Source organism: Lissotriton vulgaris, chromosome 9, assembly GCF_964263255.1.
Source record: "Lissotriton vulgaris chromosome 9, aLisVul1.2, whole genome shotgun sequence".
In the NCBI taxonomy this organism is placed as follows: domain Eukaryota; kingdom Metazoa; phylum Chordata; class Amphibia; order Caudata; family Salamandridae; genus Lissotriton; species Lissotriton vulgaris.
Window position 1 is genome coordinate 1,242,071,429 of NC_141697.1, and position 24,864 is coordinate 1,242,096,292.

Below are 24,864 nucleotides of genomic sequence, written 5' to 3' on the forward strand. Positions count from 1 at the left end.
GTGGCTGAACCGGATCTTGTCGCTGGACGTGAAGATGGGGTCAAGAGTGTGGCTGGCGATGTGCTTGGAGTTGGTGACGATCTGTTTGAGGCCCAGCATGTCCAAGGAGTCTAGCAGGGTGGCCGAGTTGGTGTCTGAGGGGTCTTCGAGGAGGAAGTTGAGTTCGCCGAGGAAGAGGTAATGTCTGGATTCTGAGGCGAGGAGGGCGATGATTCCGGAATCTGTGTTGCGGGGAGAGGGTGGTGGTGGGGGTCGTGGTGGCCTGTAGGGTACCTCTGACGGCTGAACTGGCGTTGAAGCTCAGGTGGTGTTCCATGTCAGGTGAGGGTGTCGATGGAGGTGGTGAGCCTGATGGTGTCCTTGCGGCTAATGGCAATTCCTCCTCCGGGTCTGTGGATCATTTTGTAGCCCGTTGGTATGTCGAGGTCTGAGGAGTCCTTGAGCTAGGTCTCTGTTAGGAACACTATGTCTGGGGGTTGGTGGAAATGATGGTGTCCCAGAGTTTGATGGCGTGCTTGGTCAGGGAGCAGACGTTTAGTAGCATGCATAGTAGTTCTGTTTGGTGGTCTTTGTGGGGCCCGTGGTTCCATGGAGTTGCAGGTGAAGTTGCAGGGGATGCTCCTTTGGTGTCTTTGGGTGAGTGGGTGCAGCAGAGGTCACTGCTGCGCCCTGGGTTCATTCCTCGGAGAGCTGAGCTGGATTAGCAGACGCCGGTCGGTGGGCCAGGAGTTCTGGCGCTTGGCACATTTGGGGTGCGTACAGGCTTGCCTTTGGCATGCCCTCGGTACACGGCTGGCATCAAGTAACCTTGGGTGGTGGGTGGGTCAGGGTGAGGCCTAACGCACTAGCATTGTAGGTCGAGAGGAATGGCGGGTGGGCCATTTCCTAGCAACCGGTCGCGGTGGGCAGGTAGCTCAGGCGGCGAGGGAATCCGGGGCAGCAATCAGGTGGAGTTTCATGTCCCAGATGAGGCTTCAATGAGGCTCAAATCTCACAAGGGAGAGTGGAGTCGGGGCAACACAGGGGCATTGGGAAAACAAGCGCGCTAAAGATGTAGACTAATGCCTCCTGCTAAAGGTACTAAGAAGGTGAATAGGATGAGGCGAAAAGAGCCCCATTAGAGCAGGGATGCTTATCCAGTGCTTTGTTTAAATGGAGGAGTTGAAAACTTGCGTTCAGCATGGTAAAAGGTGCAACTATGGAGCATACTACATACGGTGTAGTTGGGCCGCTCCTAACCAAGTAGTGATATGAGCGAGTCTGCACACTAAAATGTTATTCTTGGCTCAGCGCCCTCCTGCATGGAGCAGGGAAGTTGGCAGTGCTTAGGAGGCTGGTGACAATCTGGAAGAGCAACCTTAGAGCTTGGTCTACGACAGTGAAGAGGTTGAACTGACCAGAGGGTAAACGTGCTGCATCTGCCAAGAAGGCAGACAGAAGCAGAGAGTGGGCAGGAATGGATGTGATAGACTTTAAGTAATGTATTGTATAAATCAGACCATGAACAACGTTTATAAATTCAGTTTCTAATTCACTAAAGGCTACAGCACAGATTTTAGCGATAAGTTCAAAGTTACAAGTTCATCAAGAAGGTCCTCAGTGAAGCTAAATGAAATGCTATCATAGTGATGTCATGGTGATGTCATGGTGAGTTGTGCCAAAAAGCCCATAATTCTTTGTTCATAAATCTGTAATAACTAAGTTTTATTTCTTATGCAAAGAATGATCCAGACATACTTTTGAAAGATCTGAACGTGACCGCTAAAAGGACCATCAACGACGTTTCTAGTTCTACACGTTCTTGCATTGAAAGAACATGATTGGAGAGCAAACACGTTTCATTCCTACAGGAACCACTTCAAGCCAATTCAGTATGATCGCTCAAATTCCTCAAGTGAAGTAGCTCTCTGGAATATTACATGGTGTGCTGGGTAAAAATATGTAAATATCTCATCCGGTGGTCCCCTGATCCATAGGAAGTTCAGTCTGACAACGCCCACGATTTTGTGAGACTCCAGTATCTGGTGGTCGCTGGTCTTTCTGCGAGTTGTGGGGGCTTCTTGTGAGAGTATGGATTTTGCTTTTGTACTTTAACCCAATTTCAATCTCTTTCTGTTGGTTCGTTTCTGTGGTTACTGTGTCGGTGTACTGTACCTAAAATATATAATGCAATACCATTGTATGTAAAACGCGGGCCTGACCTGCCACTTGCAATCATCACAGAGTAGTGGTTTGCATGCTCAAGAAAGGTGTGCCCAAAACAGCGTATTGCCTCACACGGGGGGGGGGGGGGCAGGGGGGGGGGAATTGACCAATTCAAGGAAATGTGAATTAGGGTTAACAAAGAATAATCACACAAGGGAACGGTGTCCGATCAGTGTAATGTGATGCACAGCCAGTCCTTCATACATGGGAAAGAGTACATGAGGTTATTACGGTGGGAAGAGTGGCCTGTTGGGGGTGCGGGATGGTGGCCGAAAGAGACTTTATGCCTAAATCAGCTCCGGGACCCTGGCTAACTTACAAAACAGAAGACAGACAGTCTGTGCAGCATCTAAATATTCACTATCTGTGCACAGTGCCAAAAGGCAGATACCCAGCGCTAGAATTCTGTCCGATCTATTGAGCCGCTTCTTTTACTGAACCTTCCCTCTCTCCCACCACCCCAACAGAGCATTGTAACTGCTAAGAAAACAGACTCCCACTTACTGTAACACACATGTAGATAGCTGCTACGTTCTGGGAGGCAAAGTTTGAATCTCTGTTTCATTGGCTCCTCGTACCCTGCTCCATGCCTGGCCACCTAACAGTGGAGGCTTTCAGAGCCCTCAAGCCTGACCTCCCCAGCTTACAGCGACAGCAGATCGCGACCCGGCATAAAGAAGAAGCTGAACGTATTGTTAAACCATTAACTTGGGTAAGGAGTACAGAAACAGTGGGCAGAGGGCAGTATGCTATGTTCACACATTCTGTCACCCCGGTATTGAAACAGTTCAACAAGTTGTTAATATTTCAAATGTCTTGTACTTATACTGAAGATCTGAGAACCCCAATGATACAAACCTTTGAAGCCACAACTTCAGCACTTTTTGAGGAACTGCTGGAGTCACAGACTGCATGAGAATGCTCGTCAGCATTGCTGCGGGTCTTCCGTACTCCGACTCGTTTCACGTTGAGGGGCGGTGAAGGCAGTGGTCTGGGGGAAACTGCATCGAACTAAAGAGGAGAACAATATGGCCTTAAGAGACATAGTTTTCAATATGTGCATTGTCTTCATCAGGTGTTCTGATAAGTTACTTAACTGATATTTCTAATCAAGGAGCATTTTTCCAAATTCTTCTACTACATGGAGGCCGCTCACTTGCGTCATTAATAGCGTCCTACACCTGAAGCTTTGGTTAAAGGTTTCGCAGGGTCTATCCCACTTGGCTACAAAAAGCTCATAAAGGGAATTGGGGAACTGAGGAATGCACAAAGCTTGCACAGTTGAGGAAATCTATTTGGAGTCTGGTCTGAAGTCAAACCTGCGAATGTGTAAGCAGCAGTATTAAGATTTACTCTTGCTTTGGAGCAAGGAGTAGAGGATTCATGGGCAATGCTGATCCTTAGGAGTTTAAAAACAGATGGTAGAGGGGTGTGGCTTGGCACCTACGACGGCACAGGCGGTTTGATGGAGCTCTTGTACCAACAAGCCCCATAAATCCTTAAGGGATTTCTTGTTGAGGAACTTCCTATGCTTCAAGGAGTGCAGACGCAGCCCCCTGTGAACACATAGTGAATATTCGGTATGGCTGTCAGAACACCAACAAGAAACTCTTACTCTAATACAAGCAATAGAAAAGGTTACCTTATCAGAACGTTGCTCTTCTTGCTCCTTCATCTTCTGCCTTCGCTGCCGGGAGATGGAGGGCTCACACTCAGAACTGTTTGGTTGTATCGTAGGAGTGGCCTTTTCCGTCCGTAAAATCCCATCCTACAATAACATACGACAGGCAGCTGTTATCAGCCTTGCGCATCGGTTCCTGACAATCCGAGCTCTGCAGTGATGGACATTTACTGTCGGCTAATCCGTTAGAAGCATTCTTTGTGGACTTTGCTAATTCATGTAAACTCTTCCGGCCATTCTTTGATTGATAAAAAGGATGCTCAGGTCCGACAACATAAAAGAAGCTGAGGCTTCTCAGAAACAGATTTCCTTGGCCACCATCGCTACAGAAATCAAGAGTAAAGGGATATGCTTGGACATGTCAATACAAAGCGACGGGTCAAGTAGGACTGAAAAAATAGAAGACCCCATAAAATCTCCAGCACATGAGAAATGCATGAAGAGAAGGAACACAGACCAGAATCAATACCTGAACATACTTTAGTGTATTCTGAGGTGAAATCATATACAGTATTGTTTGAAGATGACCAAAAGCACATCAATTGATATATGGCCGCCAGAAAAACTATCTGGCACAGCAACTATTAACAAGGATATGCACTATACAGAGAGCGTGAATTACAGGATCCACCACTGTTCCACAAAATTAACGAGCTGTGCCAACTTTCAAAAGAGCCACTGGAAATGGGCTGCCTTTAGGTTCTATTTTCATGTTTCTAAGAAAGTATAAGGCAAAGTACTGTTCCTTGTGGACCAATGCTGGACACCCTTGCACTAGTTGTAGCTATGTCTCCTCATTCAAACATTCAAGTAAAACCGTAGTCTGAACTTACTGGAATTAAGAAGGGAACAAAAGGCTCCAGCAGCTTCTCGGTGGAGTCCATCTGCTCCTGTACAGAAAGGAGAGACAGCCGTCAGGTTGCATATCAAGAACAGACAGTGCTGTCATCAAGAACAGGACAACACTCAAACAGCAATCAACAAGCACACAGAGAGACTCTTTTTGCAAGAAAAGTGTGGTTTTCATCTGACGTTTCTTCAATATGGACCAATGGGAGCAGCAGTCACAAGCAAAGTTGGACAAAACCCGCTGCCCAACATGTAACATAGTAAAGGCATCCCTCCATCGGCCACATCACAATACACTGGCCCAGCTACAATACTGTCTTCAATTGCTGAGATCATCAATCTAGCAGTCAATCTGATTCTGAATACCTCTTTGCAAAAGGGCGGGTACCAGACAGCAGGAAAGATGCTAACATTCTTCCCCTACTGAAGAAATCTTCGGCAGATCCAGGGGTAGCCTTTAACTATAGGCCGATATCGCTACTGCCGTTCTTCTCCAAAGTTCTGGGAAAATACATGAATCGAGTCTTGTCAGAATATGTGGAAACTAACCATGTACTCCATGATAGTCAGTCTGGATTCAAAACCAATCTTAGTACAGAAACAGCCCTATTCGAAGTCTGAGAAACTATCAAAGAGACACTTGACAAAGGGGGAATGCAGTGCGGATATTAATAGACCTTTACGCAGTCTTTGATACCGTGCCCCACGATCGGCTCCTGCAGGGTCTCTGGGAGTGCGGGGTCGGGGACACGGTATTCAAATGGTTCGCTTCTTTTCTGGGAGACCGTCAGCAAACAATTTGGTCCCCTGCTTCATGCGGCTCCCATGAAGGTTGGGGTCCCGCAGGGATCTATTCTGAGCCCGTCCCTTTTCGATATCCATATGCCCCCCCTTGCACATTTAGCTGAGGTACATGGGGCTAAAATAGTATCATATGCAGATGATACTCAACTGCTGTTCACTTGTGATAAAGGCGCCGATTTCAGAGGTGGCAAAATTTACACCTGTCTGATGGAAGACTCCTGGCGAAGGCGGAGCCAATTAAAGTGCAACTCAGAAAAATCTGAGATTATCTTCGTGGTCGTCCGCCATGTGAAGCGCGGCACCAGTGGTGGCCTCAGGATATGTCCCTCCCACAGCTTCAGTGAGCATTGTGAAGAATATAGGGGTCAAGTTAGAGTCCAATTTATCCATGAAGGTGCAGATCCAAACAGTCACCGGCACCTGTTTTGGCATGCTACAGATGTTAAAAAGCGTTCTACCCCTGCTGCCGGGCAAGTATAGGAAGACGGTAGTCCAAGCCTTAATTGTATCTAGGCTGGATTTCATCAACATCTTGTACCTGGGTTTACCGGAGTACTTAATCGCCTGTAGGTGGTTCTTAACGCTGCAGCCAGAGCAATTCTCATGATGGGACCCAGAGCACGTGTGTCCATCCATCTGAAGGCCCTGCACTGGTTGCCGGTCCAGAAGAAGATTCAGTTTAAAGCTCTGGTTCTGGCTTTCAGGGCCCTCCATTAATACCAGACCCGTATATAGTAGGAAGAGGGTCCAGCACTCTGTGCCGTATAGAGCCCCAAGGTCCTCAGTGCGGTCTTTGACGTCCATCCCCAAGTTTGCCCGCTTCCGCGTGGGCGGCCGCTCCTTTCAAGTGCTGCCCGCCGCTTATCGAATTGTCTGCCACTGTTCCTTAGGCAGGTCCAGGATTTGCTTACTTTCAGCAAAAACCTGGCTGATTCAGCAATAGTTTCTCAGTCTTTGGCTCTGTTGCCTGCCTCATGGTCCTTCAGCGCCGGGACACTGTGGAGTAGCCACGCGCTTTTTAAGTACCTATTTACATTACATTTCCATTACTCAACAGCCATCAGCTCACAATCAGTTTTCATCAAAGTAGTTTTGCCCACTCCCAGGTCTACAACTGCATGTACTCAGCTGTGTCACTTCTTAACTTTCCAACTTCTACGATTTACTTTCCGCATTCTCCGTCTGTAGTCTAAAGCAGAGGTACTGGTTACAGACCCTTCTGGGAAAGGAAGACTAGTTGAACAGGATTCATCAAACCCTAGACACATTCATGCATACAGATGTGATTCAGTATTAGGAAGGGACGCCCTAAACAAACCCCTTCCTAATAGCGAACCGCAAACCCATTTTGCGATTCGGTAGCAGGTTACGGAATCGTAAAATCTGGTTTGCTGCATCAGAAAAGCATTTTCTTGCAGTCGCAAGCAACCGATTCTGCGAATCGTCCATTTGCTAAGGCAAAAAATGCTTGACGCATCTGGCCCTGTATCCTACGGGCCGCAAGAGAAACACCGAACCGGTGCTATGAAAATTATAAAATTGCCATATATCCGGATTACACCAGGCTGGTTCAGGAGCAAAGAAAAACCTTCTTGGGAGTGGATCAAAATCTCTGCTCCATGCACCTGCAGGACATGTTTACTTTACCCTGCCAAGCAGAAGGTGATTACACTGGGAAGGGCCCACTTTTTTGAGACTCCGGAGGAGGCCTGGGATGGCTGGAAATCCAAGGCGAAGCTCTTCCCCACCCAGGAGTGGTGCGGCAGTCGGAGGGTGTGGGGTTCCCGGCCGAGCCAAGGAACTCGAAATAAAAAGCACTCAGACCAGAACATCGATTGAGACATGCCGGATAAGCAGAGGATCATGATGGGTGAAGATGGCACTATGCAAGGGGAGTCCATTGACTTGGGTACTCTCTCCCTGCCGGCAGCCGAACCTGGGACCAACCTGGTGGGTGTCTTAGAGGCTCTCACTCCAACCACAAATGAGGTCACCATCTGGACTCAGACGGGATCATGGAAGATACTGAATTATACTAGACGTATGTGCCTACATAAACTCATCGCTTGGTATCCTTCCATGTGTGTGCATCACAGAGTACAGCACTAGTGAGACCTAGACTACCTGCTGGGGTGCTGTTGCGGGGGAGGGAGACAGGGGTTTTTATGAGCGAATACAGGCTGAGAGGGAGTAACAATTGAAGCACCAGGCCTGTTGGGAGAGAGGCCTTGAGGACAAGAAGCAAAACTGGGAGCTCCATCCCTTTCATTGTCCACGGCCTGCGCGCACAGGGTACCTTGCTGGGCTACTTCAGTGTGCCGAGACTCTGGGCTATGATGGGAGGCTGGTTTTACTGGGAAGTTTACTGGCACCTGTTGGGCTGCGAGGGGAGCTGTGTACCTCCTGCCACAAGTGTGGGGAGGGCATGGTCGAAGGCACAGTTGCACGTCATTTGTAGAGGGGAGGGGGAGGGGGGAACTTGGGGGCACATGCATCAAAAGGGTGCCAGCACAAATGGTGCGATTTACAAAAATTGGCCGTTTTGCGTTTGTGTGTTAGGCACTCGCAATTTAAGAAATCGTAATTTATTGCAAATTCTTAAATTACGATTGCATTTAAGGAATCGCAACTTGCTATTGCTTAAATGAAATGCTAGAAGCACTCAGAAATAGCGAACTCGCTTTTTGGGGTCGCAAAATACAGAGAAATTACTCTGGTCTGTATTTTGCAAATACCTTGAAAAATGCACTAAAGTGCATTTTTCAAGGTTTCAGGTTACACACACATGCCCTTGGGACATGTGTGCGTGCCACATGGGTGCACATCACAATTTTAGGGGTGCAACAGGGTGTCATTTTGACACCTTTGCACCCTTAAAATTGCATGCGCAATTTGCTAGTACATATTGGTACTCGCAAATTGCGCATGCAATTTCCCATTCATTCCTATGGGCCTCTAGGCCCTTAGGAATTAATGGGAAGCCATTCCTTAATTGCATCTCACAATTTAAGAGTCGCAAATAAGGAATGTTTAGGAATCGCTATTTTAATAGCGATTCCTACATGCATAGGCTTTTGAGAGTCCTTAATTGCGATTCCTTAATAATCGCAATTAAGGACTCACAAAAACTTTCCTTGATGCTTGTGCCTGTTGGTTTGTTATAAGTTACTGCATGCAGCATATGTTGAGTATGAGAGGTACGCACGTGCAGTGGCCAGGAAACAGGCGAGTGAAGTATCACTGGGACAATGAAGGTTACATTTGTTAGCTGGAATGTAAGGGGACTGGGCTCATGTATAAAACCGCTATAGAATGCTCTTGTTCCTACAGAGTCAGAGAAATTAATTTGAGTTAACCAAAAATTGACAAGCAGCCAGCATAATTGTGTCTTTATCTTATTTTCAGTCAAACCCCTGACGAAGAATTTATAGAATTCGAAATGCATTGGGAGCACGTTGATTTCATAAAACCACTTTTGAAACATGTTTGTCCTCACATACCTCCGTTAAAGCCTGGATTGGCAACGCTTGGTGTTTGAAAATGACGAATAAAGAATTCAAAATGCAAACATGCTGTCTCCGTAGAAGCGTAATTAAAGAAGATGCACTTGTAAAAATGTTGGACTAATATGGATAAATTGATTAAAATGACGGAATCATGAAGGGTTTCACAAAGGAAAGATTTCCTCTACCGCAGTGCGACAGTTGTGTGCAAGAGTAATGTACCCAATTGGATTTGTTTCTAATGAACCGTGATGAGGTGTTTCACGGTTTCTGTTCGCACGCACTTTATCACATGAACTGAAAAATAAGAGTAATTCACAAAGGGAAGGAGTGCAGCGGCTCAATCTTGACTCTATGGCCTTGTTCCTCCAGAGGCACCACGTCTCAGTTGTTTGCCTGCAAGAAACCCACCTAGATGGTGCGGGAGCCAATAAGGTTGCGAAAATATGGAGGGGCCAGATCTTTCACTCATCCTACTCTACATACACTATGCAAGTGGAATCCAAGTGGCCCCGGGCACATCATTCGTCTTACAGTATATGGAAGCGGTTATAAACAGCAGATACATCCTAGTCGGGGCAAAACTGGACGGGCAAGATATGGTTATCCTTAATATCTAGGCACCGAATGTGGATGATCCTGGAATTGAACCAGTCCATATAAGACGTACTAATCACAGACCTAGACACCCGCTCCTCTGGGTGAGGGACTTTAATTGTGTACTAGACCCTGATCTGGACAGGCACCCCCCCCCCCCCTCGACAAGGCACCAAGCCACGAATGACAGAGGCTCCGAGAGGTGATTGGAAACCTAGCAATAGGAGACATATGGAGAGACAGACACCCGACTCAGAGGCTGTACACCTGCCACTCTTCCACCCATGGCACACACAGTAGACTGGACGGCTTTTAGTCTCTGAGACCCAGGCTGGCCTAAATGCTGAAGTGACCCACTTGACTAGTTTCCTCTCTGATCACTCTCCAATTCGCTGAGTGGCCCGTTGGGGACCTGCCCACCTTCCTAGGACGTGGCAAAAGCAGTCGGATATTCTAGAAGATCGGGTTGGAAAGGAGCACATATCTCATGTCCTGACTGACTATATGACAACTGGGAAGGGGCAAACATCACTAGAGCCATAGAAAGGGAGGTACTAAAAGCTGTGGTACGAGGGGCCTAAATGGGGCGGACATGCGGAGGCCGCAGGCAATTGGAGCGAGACCTCGAGGGAGAGGAATCGAAATTAGAGGAGGCACAGGCCTCGGACCAGGCTGACCCAACTGCCAGGGTCCGAGAGTGGTATATAGGTGCATGCAGAAGTGACATATTAGACAAGAACACACTCCGTCAGCCTCGAGGGGGACCGGTCGGTATGGCTTTTGGCAAGGATCCTCCGCAGAGAGCAGACCCCAGCGCCAATTATTGCTCTCTATACACCAACGGGTGAGGTAGCATACACCAGGTCTGCAATCCTTCAGGTCCTCCAACGACACCTACAGACAGTGTATGCTGCGGCCCCGGCAGTAAGAGAGGATCGTGAAGTCCCGTACTTACGGGCCTTGAACCAGACGCGCCTACCCTTGCAGGCTTTAGAGGAGCTCGAAGCACAGCTGACCATTGAGGAAATACAAGGAGCATTACTCGGGGTCAGTTCCCACCCGAATTTTACCGCATATATTTGCCACTGTGACACAGGCCCTGCTGCAGGTGTACACGGAGGCCTTCGATCGTGGACTCTCACCCTCTCATGACGCAAGGTGAAATCTGCATGATACTAAAACCGAGTGGCGACAGCTGGAACCCGGCCTCTTATCGTCCGCTTACCATGATCAATACACATGCTAAAATACTATGCGAACTCCTTGCCACTCGCCTTGCCAAGCATATGCCACACGTTATACATGAGGACGCATGCGGCTTCATACCTGGACGCCGCACTGACTTGAAAATGCAACGGCTAACCCACATTATGCAGAAAGTGAAACACTGGGACGCTGAGCTCGCTCTTGTGTTAATAGACCTAGTAAAAGCATTCAACACAATCGACTGGGGTTACCTGCTTGAGGTCCTTCGACCGCGGGGTTCGGGGCCCATTTCTGCCGCTAGGTTAAAACACTCTAAACAGAGCCATGTGCGTGAGTGCGGGGGTAAAGCCCGCCCAGAGGAGTGGAATTTGTGGCGGGAGGAGATGAGCCAGTGGGGTATCAGGGTGAGAGACACAACCCATGTGATCTCCTTGTATGCGGACGATGCTCTCTTCTACGTGGCATCTCCCCGGGAGGTCCTGACTAGGTTCCTGCAGCACTTGGAGCAGTTTGGTAAGGTTCCTGGGCTGCGGCTCAACCGCAGCAAAGCTCAGATTTTTCCTCTGGCTCGCATGGCTACACTGCCATTTTCCTTTCACTTTTATGTGCCTGCTTATTAGATGTTTATTTGTCAATCTAATGCAGAGTTCTTCAATCTGTGGGGCGCACCCCCCGGGGGGCACAACACCATCTTCGGGGGGGGGCACTCCACACTAAGATTGTACCTTTGTTGGGCCTTTACTGTCCGAGGCGTCGCAAGTCTTCACCCATTTCAAATAAGAATTTTTTATTAACGAGCTCCGGTAACAGAGGGTTGGAGGGGGGAGGGATATGCAACATGGGCGAATAAATTATGCAGCAAGAAAAGAAAATGATGCCACACAATTCGGCACATTTTGAAGTAGTCTTACTTTATATTTCGTGAATTTTAATCTTAGTATGCTGTTTAGGTATCAGTTGCACTGCGTTAGTACCAGTTTAATACCCAAATATAGCATGGAGCATCGGCGGGTCCAAGCGAGAACGAGGAAGGGCAACGTGTCACGTTAGCTGGAGCGTGTCAATGTCCGTGTTGGAGTGGCAATGCCCTCCCACCCATCCTCCCGCACAACCTGCCCCCCACCCTCTGCCGCCCGACGACGACGGCAAGGCTTGTTGAAATGAAATATTTACCACAATCATACGTTGTTACCCGTGAACGTTATTTGATTGCCCTAGCCTGTGAGCAATATTATTACCCAGTGCCTTTATCCCCTTATCCCTTTACATTTCACCTGTAGTTGTGTGACTGGAGTTCCCACTATCCTGTGGCAGTTTGCGCCTCTGTAGTTTCCCCTGCACCCAAATGTGCTGCGTTATACAGCATAATTTGCCGTTTTTTTTGCTGCATAATTTAGCCCAAGCCATAGTTGCTGCTTAGTTATCTTGTGCAACTAACAACCATTGACAAAGCCAATAGACCAGACTTATTGTCAGTATGCATATATCTCAATGCAATAACAGAAACAGCAAACTACAAGTGGGGCGGCACACTATGGTAAGCACCAATTTTTGTGCACGTAATTTAAGTCACGCAGCTGGCGTTATCCTTTTTATCTAGTTTTCGCTGCTGTACTGTCCCTCACATTTTAGGAAATGAAGGGGTTATATGGGGCTGTTAGGGCACGACGATGGTATGTGGTATTGCAAGTTAGTGGTGGTCTTGTCTTTGTCTTATAAACTCCCATGGAAAAAGGAGAGACGCACAGACAGGCAGGCTGTGATGAAGGGAGGAGGCAGCCTGATAGGGAGGGCGTTACTTTGCAAGTAACAGAAGGCATGTGTGCATCACCACCCGCTGCCGCCTGTATGTACACGCCACCGCCTTTGTGTGCCCACGAGCGCACTACCCAGTGTCTCCCCCATATTGCCGACTGGTGCCTCTGCACCGCCGTGAGCAATTTACCCCTGCCATTGTGAGAAATGGCGCCAATCCCTGCTTTCTAGAAAACAATGTTTCAGAATTTAGCTTTGCTGATTAAACCCTCGCTGCCGATACGCGGAGTGGGATCGTTAACACAGTCGAGAGGCATAAGTTGGTAGTTAACTATTCCACAATAGAACTTCGTAACTACTAGTGGTCACATTATTTAACCTCAGCCAACACAGGGGGGGGGGGGGGGGGGGGGCGCACACCTTCCTGCTCACAATCCTCCATGCTCTCCGGTGCATGGTCCGAAAGACGGTACTCGGTCTCAGCCGCACCCCACTGCGGAGCTGCATGCCACACCTGCCCAACTGTGCCAACTCTTCTTGTTGCCCCCCCCATCCCACACCACCAAAACACATGTATTTGGCGCTCCCTGCCATGACTGGTGGAGCAGCCCCCGCCCACCCCGTACAGACGCGATTCGCCAGACCGCCCCATAGGCCATAGCCGGCCTCCCCGCTTTCCTTATCTGAGAAATTCCTTTCCTCGGACGGCCCCTTCCCTCCTTTCACTCTGTGACTAAACCCAACGCTGCCTCTTGCCTAGCTGCCGATTTATTTTTATTTATTTTATTTATTTATGCAATTTTATATAGCGCGGACTTTACCCGAAGGTGTCAGAGCGCTTCACAATAGGAACAGAAAAGATACAAATTGAGAACGTTACACGAGCAACAGATTGCAGAGGCATACATTACGTTACATACGGTAAAGTGATAATTGTGAGCAACCAAGAATACATGAGGTAGTAAAAATTGTGAGAAACCAAAAATACATGAGGTAGACAAGGTAATTGTGACACTAGTGAGCAAACAAAATACATGAGGTAGTAAAAATGTGGGCTACCAAAAATACATGAGGTAGTAAAAAGTGCACAGGAGGAAAAAGTGACAAGTGTGCAGGCTACAAGAGAAAATAGAGTATAATTTGTGGTATAATACTGCAATATATGTTACACACTCAGGCACAAGAACAAACGATTACGTAGGCAAAAGTGGCACTTGTGCAAGTATCAAAGGTAAAAAACATGTGAGAGGAAGCAAACCGTGTGTTACAGGGGCAAAGTGGTGTGTGCATGTTACAAAAGGGCACCAAACACAAGTACATGGATAATACTGCAATAAAAGGCAAACACTCTAACCGCAAGAACACACTGGGAAGGCACTTCCATGGACATGAGAAGTAGAAATTATCAGTAGTGGGAGATCTTCCTTCAGACAAAAGAGAGTTACTTTTGGAGGTGTCTCTGGAGGAGAGCTTTGAGGTCCCTTTTAAAGGCCTGGGAGGAGGCGGTGGTCCGGAGCTGAGGCGGGAATGAGTTCCAGATTCTCACTGCGTTGCCTGAAAAGGATTGGGCCATCGTTCTTTCCTTCTTGAAAGTGGGAGGTTCAAGCAGTAGATTCTCGGCATTGCGTGAAGGTCTACAGCCTCCAGAGAGTTTCAGTTTATTCGCCAGGTAGAGAGGAGAAGAGGAGTGCAGGGCTTTGTGGGTGATACAAGCGGTCTTGTAGATAGCTCTAGCCTCAAAGGGAAGCCAGCGGAGGGTAGATAACATCGGTGTGATGTGATCGCTTCTTTTGGCCCCATAAATGAAACGAGTTGCTGAGTGGAAAACAGACTTAAGTGGGGACAAGTGGGATTTGGGGAGGCCAGTAAGAAGAGAATTGCAGTAGTCGAGTCTGGAGAGGACCAGCGATTGCACCAGGGTTATAAGGTCCTGCTCCGCGAAGAAGCGACGGATTCCCCAAAGAAGGCGCAGTTGGTATCGAGCTGATTTCGCAATGGAATTGATGTGGGGAATTAGATTAAGTTTTTTGTCTAGTATGACACCAAGGGATTTGGCGCTGTCGACAATGATGGGTTTATTGTTTAGTAGATTCATCTGATCCATCCATGATTGAACCGAGGGAGGAGAGAGTGAGGAGGAGAAGAGGAGGAATTCAGTTTTGGAGGGATTCAGAATCAGTTGATGAGTTGACATCCAGTTTTGAACGGAGTCGAGAGTGGAGCTTAGGATGGAAAGATCGTGAGTAGAGGCAATCTTGAGGTAGAGTTGAGTGTCGTCAGCATAAAGATGATAGTGAATCCCGGATTTACTTAGGAGATTTCCCAGTGGTTCTAAATAGAGATTGAACAGTGTGGGAGCAAGTATCGAGCCTTGGGGAACACCTTGACCTACCGCCACAGGAGGTGAAAGACTGTTCGCTATTTTGATCATTTGGGATCTGCCAGAAAGGAAGGATGCAAACCATTTAAGCACAGTGCCCTCCATGCCCATTCTCTGTTGAAGAATATTGAGGAGGGTATTGTGATTGACAGTGTCAAAGGCTGCGGAAAGGTCAAGGAGAATTAGCAGACAGGACCCCCCTGAATCGAGTATCCTCAACGCGTCATCAACCACTTGCAGTAGGGCTGTTTCAGTGCTGCAGTTTTGGATGAAGCCGGACTGACAGTGGTCTAGAAGGTCATTGTCCTTGATATGACAGGAGAGTTGTTTTGCTACACATCTTTCTGTGATCTTCGCCAGAAAGGGAAGGTTAGTGATGGGGCGGAAGTTGTTGAGGTCATTCGCATCAGCAGTGGGTTTTTTCAGAAGAGGGGTGACCTGCCCAGTTTTGAAGGAGGCAGGAAGGGAGCCTTGCCAGAGGGAGAGGTTGATCAGAGTGGTCCAATAGGAGAGGGAATGGGTATAGAAGTCAATGGCAATGGCACTGGGGATAGGGTCAAGAGAATGGTTGGATGGCTTAGTTTCTCGTATGCACTTGAGAAGGGCATCTTCAGATATAGGGTCAAAGCTCTGCCAAATGGCTAAGGATTTGCGCTCCTCTGGAGGGGTTGGATGAGCGACCTGATCCACAAGTGATTTCACTTTTTCATCAAAGAAAATAGCAAAATCCGCTGCTCTCTTTGTAGAATCCTCCACCTTGGAGGTTGGGGGAGAGCAGTTAGGCATTTTGATGAGATCAAATAGTTTTTTGGGTCTATTTTTGGCGGAATCAAGGAGGGTTTTGAAGTGTGTCGCTTTCCCAAGGAAGATGTGCTTGTGGTACTTGGATCTTGCTGAGCGAAGCTTGGCCAAATTGTTGGAGGAGGGCACTTGCCTCCATTGTTTCTCCAGGGATCTTAGCTGCTTCCTTTCCTCATAAAGGGATTTGTTGAACCAAGGTGCTGAGGGAGTGGGCCTTAACCTTTTGCTTTTGAGTGGAGCGACTTTATTAATTTCAGCTGCAAGAACTGTGAGGCTTTGAGAGGCGAGTTCGTCAACATCTAGGTTCGGGTCGAGCCTTGGAAGAGATAGCAAAGCTGATTCACAGAGTGGACCGACATCAATATTTTTAGCATCCCGGAACCATGAGATGGCCCTCTTGGGTTGGCCAAGAGTTATAGAGTGTGAAAGTTGAAGAGAGAATGGGATGAGGAGGTGGTCAGACCAATCTACATGAATTGGGGTAGTGGTAGAAAGCATGCCTGCTTTAGAAATAACAAGGTCCAGGATTGCGCCCTTAGAATGGGTTGATTCAGTGCAGTGTTGGATAAGATCGTTAGTAGATAGGAAAGTGGCCAGTGAGTTCGCAGAGGAGTCTTGCGGTACTCCCCAGTGGAGATTGAAGTCACCCACGAAGGTCTGATTGTCACTTCGCGAGTATTGGTCGCTGATGAAGTCGGTGAGTTCATCCATAAACGAAGGGCCACTACGAGGCGGGCGGTAAATGACATGGAATCTGAGGGGTGAACGGTGTTGCAATTGAAGCTCAAGAGAAAGGCATTCAAAGGTTTTGGAGGAGCTGTTAGGAGAGGCCTTGAGTTGGATGGTGTTTCTAAAGATGACTGCAACACCTCCCCCCGTGTTGTCAGTTCTGTCATTCCTAAGTAAAGAGTAGCCTGTGGGTAATAGGAGATCAAATATAGAGTGAGATGTATCTTTGAACCAGGTCTCTGTGAGGAAGAGCATGTCAATATTATGAAGGGTGATGGTATCGGAGATTTCAAGTTTGTGTTTTACTGCAGATCTGCAGTTGTGAAGCATGCAGCGCAGCTCTGTCAAGACTGTTTTGGTGACGGGGCACTAGGGCTCTGAAGGGTGATCGGGATATTGTACTTATGAGGGGGTGCTCTGGGGGGTTTAGGTGGATGCTTTGGTCTGACAGAGGTGATGATCGGAATGGCGTAGATAGTGGGGTTGCTAGGGTATCCCGGTTGAGGAGGGGTGGCGCTACAGGGCTTGAGTGAGTTAACAGAGTTTCCCGACGATAGGTTAAGCTTGGCTGTACTGGGTTGAGGGGGCGAGGTGCATCTCGTGGGAAGTTGGGAAGGAGTAGCGGTGCAAGAAGGGGTGACAATCTTAGAGCATAAAAGTGAAATGGCAGCTGTAAGCTGGGAGATGGAGGTGATAAGAGAGCCTAGTGTGTTTTCCAGTGAGAATGGGGCAGAGCACGGAAGGTTGGGTTGGGGAAGGTTGGGTGGCTCTATTGAAACAAGGGGGGGTGGAGTGGGTGGTGGCAGGCAGGGAGAGGTGGCAGGAAAGGAGGTGATTTTGGGTGTGGGGTTCATAAGTGGGGAAGGGTGGTGGGTGAGAGCGGGAGTTAGTGAAACGGAGGTTAAGGGAGAGTTGTCTATGTTGGTGTTGCAAGAGGGAGAGGAATTAAGGACAAATTTAGGGGGAGAGGTGTGCGGAACTCGGCGGTTGGGTAGAATGAGAGGGGAGGCCTGTGTGGCGTCATGAGAATGTAGGAGGTTCGGGAGGGAAAGAGGTGAGGTGGTTGTGGAGGACCTGTCAGCTAGGAGAGGTGGCTGCGAGGGAACGGGCATCAGGCAGAGTGAGGGGTGTTGGGAGAAAGGGGAGTTGAAGAGAGGAAGTGGTTCTGCTGGGCCCGAGGGAGGGAAGTGGAGGGGGTTACAGGGCGGGGAAGGGGAGTAGTGCAGCATTCCTGGCGGAGTAGGAGGGAGGAGAGAGATGCGGTGGGATTGAGGAGAGGACGGGGTGAATAACGAGGGGAGGAGGGGGTAAGGGGGAGGGATGGAAGGGGTGAGGGGAGCATAAGGAAAGTACACTTGGGGAGAGGGACGGAGGAGAGGTGGGCTAAAAAGGGGGGTGATGGGAAGGAAGATGGGGGAGGAGAAGAGATTGGAGAAACGGGATGGTGCAGATGGGACGAGGAGCGTATTGGCTTGTGGCAAGGTTGAAATGATGTGTGAAGGGATATACTGTGAGGGGGGAGGAATAGGAGGGGAGGTCACAAGGGAGGGGGAGGGAAAGGGGGCCGACCTGTGCTCCCCGAGGGAGCCGCCAATTGGAGTGAGGTGGGGTCTGCGGAGGAGAAAGGGAGTAATGGGTGGAGCTGGAAGGAGAGTGATGGGGGAATCCGGTTGCAGAGGAGGGGAGTAAGGAGGGGAAGAGGCAGTCAAAGAGCGAGAGGCAGTCGTCTTTGCCTTGGATCAGGACAGTACCGTTGTTATAGAGTGAGATAGTGAGGTTACCTTTGAAGCAAGCAGAGGGGGAAATTTTTAGTTTTTTTCCATGGGGGATAGAGGAGGAGGAGGTGACGTTGAGGGAATAGTAAAAACTGTTGGACCAGGAGGGGATGTCATGAGTGAAGAAAATGAAATCATTTTTTAGCCTCCCAAAACGACTATTGTAAAATTGATCCACAAAAAGGGAATCTGGGAAACGTTCAATAGTGTTATGTTTCCATCGTTTAGTTGCGGCTTTAGACAGGCTAGGAGGATAAATGATTTTGTAGCAATTAGTTCCAGCCTTAACTCGGGGGGTGGCCATGATGGTGAAAAGTGGCGGAGTGTGGGGGGGATAAGAGGAAGGTGTTACTTGGAAAGCGGTGGAGAAGAGAAATAGAAGGGCATAAAGGGGGCACATAGTCCGGACGTTAAGGTGAGGATATCAGAGCTAATGTGCCGTTTGGGACTAGCAAAGCCTAGGTGTGCAAACCAGCCTCAACATCTTAAGATTATCAGTAGAGGTGCTCAGGGCAGGGTGCGGAGAACATACTATATGCAAAGCGATTTCCAACACCAACAAATATCTACTGGCCTGGCGCCCTACAAGTCTTGCAGACTCCTAGTCCAGCTGGCCATTTCGGATGGGGACTCACATGCCCTAAAACCATAATGTCAATAGGTGCAAGTGCACTTGATACACAATAGTAGCATACGGTATATACGGTGAATTACAAAGTACAAGGTGTAAGTGTAGGTATAGTACTGATAGTATATAAGGGCAGGGTACAAGTTTACACAATGTACAAAAATATACGTAAATATATGAGGTATCAATCGGTGCATTCCAGGATAAAAGTGAGATATTCCAGGATAAAAGTGAGATAGGTGCAGCTTACAAAAATGTACAATAGACAACTACAAGAATGGTACTAATGATGTACTGAGAACAGGATACCGGTGCAACCAAGAAGCTGCATGATGGTATATGTGAGGTATCAGTCGTTGCATTCCAGGCATAAAAGTGAAATAGGTGCAGCTTACAAAATGTACAATAAACAAATCAAAGAATGATATACTGATACAAGGTACCGGTGCAACCAAAAGCTGCATAAAGCAGAAATGACATTAGCGAGCAGCCAGAAATAATTGAGGTAGCGATCTGTACATTACTAGTAAGAAGAGTGAGGTTAGTGCAGGTTACACAAAATGTACAAAATACAAGTAGAGGTATAGAACTGCAATAAAAGGTAGACTCTTAGTCACATGAGGGTTTAAATACAAAGCTATGTAAAGTGTGCTATCTAACAAGGCCAGGTCTTAGGGAATGGTCGGATAGAGAGAATGACTAGTCCAAGATGGCAGCCCAAGAGGGAGAGACCAATCTAAAATGGCCACCAAATAGTGAAGATAGATAGTTAGTCCTCTTTTTGTTGTTTTGCTTTGAGAGCAGGGAAGTGCAGTTTCAGTTTCTATTCAAGCAAGTCCAGTCCCTAGCTTGCTGGAGGGAGTCTTATCTCTGCTATGGAGGTCTTGTGTGGGGGAGTTAAATTGCGGAGCCTCGTGACCAAAAGAAGGTACAGGATGGGATTTATGACTACAGTTTTATGGCTCCAGCCATTTTGAACAAAGGAAGTTTTTCAAAAATGTGTGCAAGCGAATGGGGAGAATAAATACCTTATTTGTGGGTGCTACTCAGCAAGCACGTCGATGTTGATAGTAAGGTTATCTATCACATGTCTAGCCAGAGTGTAAACATCTGCAATGTGCATAGCAGGTTGCTGGATAATGATCGTGCATGGCAGAGCAGCAGGGGTGCAGCCTCTAATCGTCTCGATGGGCGTTTTTGCGTGGTTCCCGATTGCCTGTTCCTCTTACTTGCAATTCCCCTGTGTTTTGCCTAACTGTGCCTAAGTTAGTGCCCCCTCCCACCCACCCCGCCGCTCCCCTTGGTGCGCTTTACCTCCCTCCCACCTTTCTCCCTTCTCACTGCGACGTCGTCAGAGACAAGGTAGTACCAAATCCCTGCTACCCCAGCAATCTTTCACCGAGGGATGGGGGGGGGGGGCTAAACACTTCTGTTGAAAGCACCCAACTGACCATTGCTGCACTGCACACTCCTAAAACCACAAACTGTCCCTCCTTTGGACGGCCTCGCCCGCCGCCCCCCCCATTAACCCTTGAACCAGACCCCTTGCAACCTCTTCCTTCGTTGCCTAAATAACTGCCCCCCCACCGCTCCCCCTGGAGCACTTTTGCCTCCGTCTAAACCCTAATCAGGATCCTCTATCCTGATTCCTGAACCTCCCTCGCCTAAAATAGCAGAGATGCGGCCCTTCCAGCATCATCTGGCCCTCTCTGGACTCAGAATTCTAGTGGCCTTGGCTGTTGGAGCTGCCAGTGCTGGTTGTGGTGGATCAGTCGGACACAAACCCTCTAAAAGGGTAGTTATGTGGGGGGTGCCTTTGCTAAGTAGAGCTGAAATACTTGGGCTGCAGTGGGAGGCAGTGTCTCCTCTGCTAAAACCGAAAGCAAACAAACAAAGTTATGTTCCTTCCCGTTCGATTTCATAGCATAGGAGACTTCCTGCCTCCCACTGCAGCTGAAATGACTGCCTGTTCCTTTCTTTCAGTTTTAGCAAAGACATCCTGCCTCCCACTGCAGCTGAAATGACTGCCTGTTCCTTTCTTTCAGTTTTAGCAAAGACATCCTGCCTCCCACTGAAACTGAAATGACTGCTGTTGGAAGGGGCGATCCCAGGGGGGGCCAGAATATGTACCCGACCACCCTGTGACCCACCTCTCCAAGGAACACTGCCGAAAACTGGGGGGAGACCCCTCAGGGAGAGGTTCTCGAATCTAGGATTGCACGCGCTGAGCTAGCACCACTCGACAAAGGGACACCACACTGTAGGATTCAAGAGAACGTATTCTTTATCTCTTCAAGCCAATGGATCTTTATGATCCGCAGATTCTTATGTACAAACAGAGCACAGGCTCAAAGAGTCCCGGTAGGGGTTAGGGTAGCGGGACAGTCTTGGTGCTCAAGATAGATGCAGGTGCGTATCCGGCGCACAGCTCTCAATCCTCGAGCTGGGGGATACGGGTAGTTCTTGAGTCCAGCCGGACCAGGATAGTCTCTGAGCCACGATTGAATCAGCAGGGCTCGAGCAAGGATGAGGCAGTTCTTATGGTCTTTCGGGAGCCGCAATCGTATCCGCAGGGCTCCGGAGTTCTCAAGGTTGCCAGGGAGCCGCGACGATGTCAGCAGGGCTCAGATGGTTTAGAGCAGAAGTCCTTTTCTGCTGGGTAGGAGCCGCGACGACGTCAGCAGGGCTCTCGTAGTTCCAGGTTACAACTGCCTGATCGTCCCAGAGCCACCCTTGATATAGGACTGCTCCTCTTTGATGTCCGGAGTCCTCCCAGGCGAAGGTCTTAGCCCCTGGGGGCCGGTTGTTGTGGGTTCTGCCTCAGCGGTTCCTTTCATCCTTTCAAGTTGGGTCTGGGGGGATCCCAGACACTCAGCAGGCCTGGAGCCAGCCCTCAGGGAGGCCGCAGGGGCGATCGAAACTCATCTATCGACGGGAGGTGGGAGGTGTGATCGATCTACTCATCCCTCTCTCGCTCACGGGGAGCGCTCTACCCGCGCCAAAGGCCGAGGTCGGGCTGGGGCCGGGGCGGCCATCTTAGGTGCGAGTTGCTGTGGGTTCTGCCTCGGCGGCTCCTTTCAACCTTTCAAGTTGGGTCTGGGGGGATCCCAGACACTCAGCAGGCCTGGAGCCAGCCCTCAGGGAGGCCGGAGGGGCGATCAAAACTCATCTCTCGAGGGGAGGTGGGAGGTGTGATCGAGCTACTCATCCCTCTCTCGCTCACGGGGAGCGCTCTACCCGCGCCGAAGGCCGAGGTCGGGCTGGGGCCGGGGCGGCCATCTTAGGTGCGGGGACATGGGCATCGGCCTCGGGGTACCAGGAAGATGGAGGGCGAGGACGGGGAAGCCCAGTGTCGGGGATGTGGGTCATGGAGGGAATGGTCGGGTGAATCAGGGCCATGGGGAGGTGCATGAGTCAGGAGGGGTCACTACGGGTCAGTGGGGACCACGCCACGAGGCCGGGTCCAACAACTGCCTGTTCCTTTCTTTCAGTTTTAGCAAAGGAGACATCCTGCCTCCCACTGCAGCTGAAGCATTTCAGCTCTACAAGTTTAATCCCCTCCTGGGAGGGTTAGCTCTTAGCAGAAAGGAGACAAAGTTTCTTTTAGATTTACACAGGCAGGTGCCGCAACGCCCACAGGGCTTCAAGTTACCAACAGAAAAATGCAAGCCAGCCATTTGTTTTTAAACAGCCTGCAAATTGCTAGTCTTGACACTAAATATGCTTATAAATAAATAAGTATATATACATTTGAAATGTGACTTTTCTGTCTTTGTTCCATTTTATTATCAGTCATGGACCATTTAGGCAGCTATAGAACACAAATAAAAGTGTTTTCTATTTATATTTGCTGTTCAAAGTATGCACAGACAAGTGCTGACAATACAGCTTTAGGTGACTGTTTTTTGTACTGCATGGGACATCAAAATAATGAGCTGGCAACCCTAACCATAAAACTGGAAGTATGTTGCAAGATTAGCACATTTATTTCCTCCACCCTGATCCCTGGTTAATGCCATAATAGCAATAGTTTAACATATCTGAAACTCTACGCTGCCGTCAATAACCTGCTGAGTTACTTCAAGTGTCTGGGAATGTACCCTGCATTCAGACAACTTGCTCCTCATTCTCGCCCTTCACTTTAACGCTCACCCTGCACTCACAGCGATCACAAAGCACTCACACTGATCACCATGCACTCACACCATTCATCCGCTCACCCTGCCCTCACACTGATCACCATGCACTCACACCATTCACCCGCTCACCCTGCACTCACAGTGATCACTCTGCACTCACTAGGCACTTCCGCTGTTCACCCTGTACCTCACCCTGTTGTCACACAAGCACACTACTCACCCTGCACTCACGGAACACTTCACTCACCTGTCCCCCTGACTGCTCAGTCTGCAATCTCACTCAAACAAGCCCATCACTAACCATATATTCATTTGTCCCACTCTGCACTTACATCCGCACCCAAATTCATATGGTCAACTAACTCACCCTGCACTCGCTCCTCCTACCTTACTCTCACACATACGCATGGCTCACCCTGCACTCACATGTGTACTCCTGCCACACAGCGCAGAGGGTTAATGTGCCTGCTACAAAGAACGTGTACCATCCAGATCAAAGAACTGAGTGTGGGTAAACTATGAGTAGCGCTATAAAAAAATGAAATATTGGCCAGAAAGGTGCTATAGCGAGATGGGGTGCATTGTTAGTGAGTGGTAGTGAGAAAATTCATGAAGAAGGAGGAAATGAGGGAGGGGGCGCCAAAACAGGCCGTTGCACTGTGTGCGACCAGCACTAGGGCCAGCCCTGGAAGGGAGTGTTAGCCCCCCCGCTGCGAAGTTCGGGTCTAGATGCGCCTCTGTACACGAGTACGGGCATGTCGTGCCCCATAAAGGTTTTCGTCCTAAATTACAAAAGGACAAATTTACATGCATTGCAATCCAGCCTTTCAGGGGCCCCTTGATAGAGGCAGCTCTGTTTTTGCCCTGATGTCCTGGAATAATTCCTAAACAGATTCTTGTAAATACGGATTTGTTTCATTTCTTTTTAATGTGATTGATGTGAGAGAGTCTATCACTATTTGCAGAGAAATGTTTTTGTTTCATGCAACAACCATAAAAAAGTTTATTTTAGATCAAAACGGGTCCTCACATATGAGAAATTGGAGGATATCCCAGATATTAGTCGCTGTCAAATTAGTGGGCTGCTGCTTTGTTACAACAGTGAAAACACACATCACTATCTCTGAATATTAGATGTAAACACTTTTAGAATTTCGACCATAGCGCCTGTGCACCGTTAGTAGCATGGCTGAAGAGGGTATGGCAGAGCTGAAAGTGAATCATGTAATCTCAAAGCTGTTCTGAACAGGGGCACCCAAAATCCTTAACATGTCCCTGCCACCACAAAGTCTGTCAGACAACATTGCTCTGAAGAAAATAGGCAACATCATTAATTTATTATCAGTTATATATTTTTTTAAACATAAGCCCGACGTGTCCGAAACCCCCACTGCTTCAGGCAAGTAATTTATCGTACCACTAAGGAATTCTCAATTATGTGTTCTTTCAGCGCCCTCTCTGTGGACTTTCACCTTTCTCTTCGGATCCATAACTGGCTGGTGGGCAATTATCCCATTATAATACTGCCCAAAACAATTGTTAATGGTTTCTAGAGAAGAATTGTTTCTTGTGTACCAACTCTGAGCTAGGGAGTGCTTGAAAAATTTGACAACACTGTCTCCCTTACAGTCCCTGTCTTGGCTGAAAACGTCTGCAGAATATTCAGCTTTGAGAGAAACTGCTATCAAAACTCTCTTCCCTTTCAGCTCGTCCTATTTATGTGAGATTGGGTTTGCAGCACTTGCGGGATTAAAGACCAAGTACCGTTCAAGACTGGATGTGGAGCACAACCTGGGGATGGCAGTCACAAAA

General features: G+C 48.4%; 1 protein-coding gene across 1 annotated transcript in view; it reads right to left on the reverse strand.

Annotated features, from left to right (window-relative positions):
• NEK4 (NIMA related kinase 4) overlaps nucleotides 1-24,864 on the reverse strand; it is a 278,651-nt gene that overhangs the window by 103,842 nt on the left and 149,945 nt on the right. Inside the window, exons 8-10 of the mRNA XM_086939417.1 lie at nucleotides 4,720-4,776; nucleotides 3,848-3,973; nucleotides 3,064-3,216 (exon numbers count right to left, since the gene is read on the reverse strand). Coding sequence (XP_086795543.1) covers nucleotides 3,064-3,216; nucleotides 3,848-3,973; nucleotides 4,720-4,776 — 336 coding nt within the window. The remainder of the gene's footprint in view (nucleotides 1-3,063; nucleotides 3,217-3,847; nucleotides 3,974-4,719; nucleotides 4,777-24,864) is intronic.